The following is a 7,454-nucleotide window of genomic DNA, read 5'->3' as shown; positions in this document are numbered from 1 at the left end:
ACACGGGGGAAACAGAGTGGTAACAAAGTAGTATCATTTAGAAAAAAGTCACAGTTTTTCTTTCTATCTGTATCATTAAAAAGGATTTGCAAGGAGGGTATTTTAAAAAGAGGTTTATTGACAGCTATGGACGCTACGGTTATTTTTTTTTGAGCTATGGCATGTGCTCTGTACAGAATACATGGGGAGATTTTAACTATACATTTAAACTCTAATATAAAGCACATCTGTGTCACCATACAAATTTTTAGGAGATTCAACAAAAATATACAATGTTTTCACTTCACATTTGAAGATTTATAACACCACTAAGTTTTTTTTCCTCGTTTTTCTCTTCTTTTTTTTTTTATGGTAAATACAACGGTCTCATTGGTCAAACCAACCGAATGAAGGAGACACAACGTTAGTTATTCTACTCAGTAAGCTATGAGTGATTTAAATTGGTAAAAGGATGAATATAAATTAATATATATTAAGAAATTCCAACTGTAACTTCAGGGAAATGAAGGGCTATACTGAGTATAAGTAAGGTGACAGTATTTTTGATACAATAAATACACATGGTTTATAATGTGGATCAGATGTGTGTGTGTGCATGCTGGAAGAGCTCCTGTGTCCATTTATTGGGACGTGTTTGTGTGTGTGTGTGTGTGTGTGTGAGAACGAATAGGAGCAGCTATGATAGTGTGTGTTTGTGTGGTACACTGTAAAGAAGTAGGAGACGAGACGAAACCCCTTGTAGTCTCCATAGTGATACTTTATCTCACCTTCACAAAGTCCAGGTGACATGAGTTGAGGCAGTCCAGAAAACCCACATAAAAGAATGGCACAAAAAAGTGAAATGCGTCAACAGGATGTGTTTGCTTTCCATTCTGGTCTGAGGTGAGTTTGCCAAAAAAAAAAAAAGTAATCAAAAATGTCACAGTACCTAAAATGATGGCAAACAAAAAAAAACTCTAAAATCTATTTTTTGTCTTTTTTTCACCACTTCATAATAAAAAATAGGTTTGTACATTTAAACTCTAATATAAAGCACATCTGTGTCACCATACAAATTTTTAGGAGATTCAACAAAAATATACAATGTTTTCACTTCACATTTGAAGATTTATAACACCACTAAGTTTTTTTTCCTCGTTTTTCTCTTCTTCTTTTTTTTATGGTAAATACAACGGTCTCATTGGTCAAACCAACCGAATGAAGGAGACACAACGTTAGTTATTCTACTCAGTAAGCTATGAGTGATTTAAATTGGTAAAAGGATGAATATAAATTAATATATATTAAGAAATTCCAACTGTAACTTCAGGGAAATGAAGGGCTATACTGAGTATAAGTAAGGTGACAGTATTTTTGATACAATAAATACACATGGTTTATAATGTGGATCAGATGTGTGTGTGTGCATGCTGGAAGAGCTCCTGTGTCCATTTATTGAATGAATAGGAGCAGCTATGATAGTGTGTGTTTGTGTGGTACACTGTAAAGAAGTAGGAGACGAGACGAAACCCCTTGTAGTCTCCATAGTGATACTTTATCTCACCTTCACAAAGTCCAGGTGACATGAGTTGAGGCAGTCCAGAAAACCCACATAAAAGAATGGCACAAAAAAGTGAAATGCGTCAACAGGATGTGTTTGCTTTCCATTCTGGTCTGAGGTGAGTTTGCCAAAAAAAAAAAAGTAATCAAAAATGTCACAGTACCTAAAATGATGGCAAACAAAAAAAAACTCTAAAATCTATTTTTTGTCTTTTTTTCACCACTTCATAATAAAAAATAGGTTTGTTCTTTATCTTACAGTAATCCATGATGTCCTCTGAAGGAAAAACATTAGTCCAACACTGAGAAAAAAGGTCAAACGAAACAGGGGACTTCAAAAGAGGAGGGGGGGGGTGAGGATGCATTTCTTCTTTTTCATTTTTAGGATGGACATTTTGTGCAGCCACACTTGACGATCTTTTCCACCTCCTGGACAAAAGAGGATCCATCTGTGCATTGGAAGGTGTATTTCCTGCGTTTGCTGCGGAGGGGGGCGCAGCAGGAGGTCCCGTCCCCGCAGATGCCCCGACACACTAAACGGGAGACCTTCTCTGTGCTTTGGCACGCTGCGTAGCCCTGCTGCGTCTGATAGTGATCTCGGACCCGTTCCCCCCGACACGCCATCTCTGCAGAGAGGGAAAAATGTGCACTACAGTATATCACATATATAGTATATTGCATATCAATCATGATCGGTTTCATTATATTTGCACTGTGAAATTGAAAGGTGACCCCTATGAAAATACAGTGAGTGAAAGCGGAAAAGGAAGGAGAGAAGAGGGCTGTGGGGGGGCTGCAGGAATATAGGTTCAACTTAAAGCTTGAGGTTTATTAATTATTAAAGGAGGGAAGAAATTTAAAGGAGTAGTTCACCCAGAAAATGAAAATGTGCTCACCCTCAGGTCATCCAAGATTAGGATGAGTTTGTTTCTTCATCAGGTTTGGAGAAATGTAGCACTGCATCAGTGTCTCAGCAATGGATGCTCTGCAGTGAATGGGTGCCGTCAGAATGAGAGTCCAAACAGCTGATAAAAACATCACAATAATCCACAGTCCATCAGTTAACGACTTGTGAGAAAAGCTGCATGTTTCTAAGAAACAAATCCATCATTAAAGCATTTTAAATGTAAACGGTTGCTTCTGGCCAAGTCCATAATAAATAATAACTCTTCCTCCAGTGAAAATATCCATCTCCTGTTGTCTCTCACATCAACATCCAGCCACATATTTGTTTAGAGCTGGTTTGGTCTGGTTTCACTTGTAAACTCTGTGCAGAGTTCTCTCCTGATTCAGATGAAATGACTTTTTCACTGAAGAAAGCAATATTATGGATCAACGGTTTTGTATTTTAAAACGTCTTGATGGATTTGTTTCAGCTTTTGTCTTCTCCAGATGTTAACTGATGGACTGGAGTGCTGTGGATTACTTGTGGATTATTGTGATGTTTTTATCAGCTGTTTGGACTCTCATTCTGACGGCACCCATTCACTGCAGAGCATCCATTGCTGAGACACTGATGCAATGCTGCACTTCTCCAAATCTTCAGCAAATTTTCATTTTTGGGTGAACTATTCCTTGAAGATGAACACAGACACACACACACACACACAGCATGCATCCCTCACCTGGCGGACCTGAGTGGGGTCCATACCGCTTTCAGTAGCAGCTTGAAGGTTACAGGAAGGTTAAAAACGTATGTTAGTAAAATAACAACAATAATAGCGCAAGATTAGCTTCTCACAGGGTTAGCATTTCAACAGCAAGCTACACAGACGTTTAGAATGAAAACACCACTTTAGCAACATATAAGCATTAAAGGCATTTTGACACATGCAAGCACAAGTTACAGTACAGGTGAGTAAAGAAGCATTGACCTTGCATACACTTTTATATAAAACAGAAATACATCACCACAAAATAAAGATATGAGGAGAAGGTTATCAGTTAAAGGCTTCAATTTTTGGTCTGTTCCTTAAAACAATTGTGAGAGAATGTAGCTTAAAAGTGTCATACATTATTCAGAAAATGCTATGTTCTCTTCTGATGTTGTTTTCGAAGAGAATACATTTTAAATTAATCTAAATCTAAATTCATCTTGTGGAAATGTTTGGTACCGTGCTCAAACAAAACCGTACTGAAAGCTCATTTTTTGAGATATCAACCTCAAATTTGTAACACAGCTTTGATTTTCTTGCAGTTTTAGAATAAAACATGTCTTTTTATTAAATCTGTGCTCCAAAGTATTCAAGATTTACAACAGTTTAAGTTGGAAATGTCCTTTTCAGGTCTATGCTCAAAAAGTGGTTAACAGGTCATAAATGGTTCAAAACCATTCCATAAATATAATTTAGTACCATAAATCCCCTAACAATACAAAATATTAAATAGAAAACATTAATAAACTAAAATATAGTACAAAATAATAATAAAAAAAAGTGACGAAAGACACCAGAGGTTTGAATGATGGTAAAGGTAATCTAAAAATAAAAATGGAGGAAATGAGCAGAACCACAGCTAAATATCCAATATTGGCCAATATTTACTAAAAAAACAAAACAATAATAATAATAATGGCTGATAACTGATGTGGTACTGATATATTGTGCAACCCGAGAGCTTATGGAAAAAACACTTTCAGTATTACTTAGTGTATATATCATTTGGAAACCGCAAAATTGTGTGTGTAGTCACATTTTTCTCATGAGATCAGGTTTATATAAAGATTGAAAGCATGCCGCCGTACCTCTATCACAGCTTTGCCCCGTGTAGCCGCTGTTGCACTCACAGTAGGCTTTCCCCAGCCCAGACACGCGACAGCGGCCGTGTTTACATGCTATGTACTGACAGGGACTCAACTGCTCCTCTTCATCACATAATACACCTGCAAAGCCTGGATGACAGCGACAGCTGTACGAGTATGAGTTTATGGGCTGACAGGAGCCGTGGATACACCTGAGACAGACACACACACAAATGCTTTTATATAATGAAACCAACATACAGAGAGAGGAAGGGGGAGGAGGTAAACAAACCTGTGTGTGTGTGTGTGTGTGTGTGTGTGTGTGTGCACTTTCAAATCTCTCACTTGTTCCCGTCACATGGGCTGCTGATCTGCTGGTCACACAGCGGGCCGGTCCATCCTGCCTCACACTCACAGCTGAAGGAGGATTGTCCGGTAGCATGGCATTGCCCATGAGCGCACACACTCCGCTGGCAGGGCTGGCAGCCGGGCACCACCCCCTCCTGCAGCAGGAACTGGGTGAGGTCCTGGAGCTGGTCGTTAATGTAGAGGTTTCGGATACAGCCGTGGAAACTAGAGCCGTTCCTCCCGGAGCCCTGGCGCAATGAGGCCAATCCAGACTGCTGAGGAATTCCTGAGAAGAGAGGAGCTTTATTATTTGATACCAGGGTCGGAAAATAACAGCGGCTAAAATGCAATTAAATTAAACTAAATCTATTATGGCTGGAGATCGGCTGAATGGGTTCGAAAACGGTAAAACTCAACTGTTTAACTCTAGGGGAGTTGGAAAATGAGCCTATTTTCAAAAATAGTGGAGTGTTCCTTTAAGTATTTGGCATTAATAAGGTAATTTAAAAAGTGGCCCAGGGGGTAAATATTGCCCCTTACTGGAAAAGTTCATTTCTGACTCTGTTTGATAGCATACATAACATTAGAATTTTTTTATTTTTTTTTATTGATGTGAACTAATTCCAGGGTTAGAAGCAGCACTAACCACTTTTCAAACAGGCGAGTGTGTTTTACATACCACCAAGATAAAGCGGAGCAGGGCTGGGTCCTGGATCGGGACTGCTGGCAGTGTTGATGGATTTGGGGCTTCCTCCATCAATAGACAGAGACAGAGACTGATCCTTTGCCACCAGCTCCACTACATGAAAACTGCCATCATTTATAGTCTCAACACTAGAGAGAGAGAGCAGAAGTGAACAGTGAGGGTAATACCTGCAGATAGTGCTTAGCTGAGCTTAAATGAGAGCAACTGATTAGACTTCAGAGGACTAAAGGCACGATTTTTCATTACTACAGAAAAAGAAAAAAAACAAGCTTTTTAGGAGGTCTGTCACCCTAACCCTTTGCCAATTATGCTTTAATTTCTGTGAAAATGAAAACATCAACCAAAGCTAAACTTCAGTTTAATGTTCCACTGTTGCTTCCACATTAAAATATACAAAGTACAATTAAAATCTAACGTATATCACTCTATAAATAAATAATGATTATTTTAATGGCTTTGAATTTAAACCATCATACATACAGGAACTATGAAAATATAATAATATGGAAATGTGCAAGTTACTGTAAGCTATGTTTAAAATGCAACACTAAATTTTATACCACAAGTAATACTATATGTAACATTATTTTAAAAAATATATTATTTTTACAATATATTATATTAGAAAAAAATTTTTTTTTATACTTTTAATATTATTTTTGTCTTTATCACTTTTTATCATTTAAATGCATCCTTGCTGAATACAAGTATTAATTTCTTTTCTTTTTTTTTTAAATCTTATAGTTAAAAATATACAGTATATTTAGTCAAGGGTGCCATATTTGAGGGCATAAAAATGTTTAAAAACCCCTGCACTAGCATATATATGCCTCAAAGTGAATATATGTGAACTAAATACTTAAATTAAACTTAAGTCAAAATGCAGAAGTCATATGTTAAAAAAACAAAACAAAAAACCTTTCTTTATCAACTTAAGGTCCATTTAGGTGTGGAGTCTAAATATGCTGTAGGTTCATGCTGCTTCTTTTTTTCATAATAATAATATTTATGAACAGTGAAATCTATTGTGTTCTCAGATTAGACTTCTCTAATTACAAAAGTTTAAGTTACTTAACCCACTGAATTTCTTTTTTATGAATTTAAACACACTATAAAGCGGCACATAAATCATCATTCCAACGTATCACATCATATCATCTTTAAAACACCCCCCTCCAACTCAGTTTTTATAGTGAACCCAACGGGAGAGCTGTAATGGAATATCAGAACACAAACACAGAGCAGAACCTCAGAGACTCCAGCTGCATTCCACACAGATCCAGTGTTGTGTTAACATCTGCACCAATGGGCATAAAAACACACAAATGAACTTATGTGTCTTAGAGAGAGAGATGAAACAGACTTGAGTGACTGCAGAAGGGTGGAAGGATTTAAATGTCCCGTTTAAAGACATGTTCATATATTAGTTTGTAAAGTACTAATGCACTGGAGTCAGAGAAGTTGCTGAGATATTTTCAAGAGCCATAATATACAAATTATACAAATACAGTACCATTCAAAAGTTTGGAATCAGTAATATTTTTGTTTTGTTTTTGAAGTAAGTCTCTTATGCTGAACCAGGCTTTTATTTGGCTTTGCATTTATTTGATAAAAAAAATACTGTAAAATAGTAGTGTGTGTGTGTACAGTATGTATATATGTACAGTATGTATATATGTGTGTGTGTAAAAATCTTTTCTAACAATATAAGTATTTACAATCACTTTTTTAACAATAAAAGTATTAATTTCTTTCAAAAAAATAAAGAAAAAAAACCTCAAAACTTTTGAACAGTATTAAAAAATACTGAATACTGAAATACTGAATACTGTATATTGTTAGAAAACATTTCTATTTTGAATAAATATTCTTTTTTAACTTTTCATTCATCCAAGAATGCTGAAAAAGTATCACAGTTTAAAAAAAAAAAAACATATTAAGCAGAAATAACAGTTTCCAACATTGATAATAAATCAGCATATTACAATGATTTCTGAAGATCATGTGACACTGAAGACTGGAGTAATGATGCTGAAAATACAGCTTTGATCACAGAAATAAATTATATTTTTAAGTATATTAAAATTATTAATTTAAATTGCAATAATATTTCACAATATT

General features: G+C 36.0%; 1 protein-coding gene across 1 annotated transcript; it reads right to left on the bottom strand.

Annotated features, from left to right (window-relative positions):
• Positions 1-2,072: 2,072 nt before the first annotated feature.
• Positions 2,073-6,646, bottom strand: LOC107757565 (slit homolog 2 protein-like). Its single transcript, XM_016575083.1, has 6 exons — positions 6,582-6,646; positions 5,307-5,500; positions 4,625-4,913; positions 4,283-4,491; positions 3,165-3,205; positions 2,073-2,165 (listed from the first exon to the last, which is right to left on the bottom strand). Exons 1-6 carry the CDS (start codon positions 6,644-6,646, stop codon positions 2,073-2,075), a joined length of 891 nt encoding a protein of 296 aa, XP_016430569.1.
• Between the last annotated feature and the right edge of the window lie 808 nt (positions 6,647-7,454).

This window comes from Sinocyclocheilus rhinocerous, unplaced genomic scaffold (genome assembly GCF_001515625.1).
Source record: "Sinocyclocheilus rhinocerous isolate Xijiao unplaced genomic scaffold, SAMN03320098_v1.1 scaffold323, whole genome shotgun sequence".
Lineage (NCBI taxonomy): Eukaryota > Metazoa > Chordata > Actinopteri > Cypriniformes > Cyprinidae > Sinocyclocheilus > Sinocyclocheilus rhinocerous.
The sequence above is the reverse complement of the archived record's forward strand: the minus strand, read 5'-3'. Positions and strand labels throughout refer to the sequence as shown.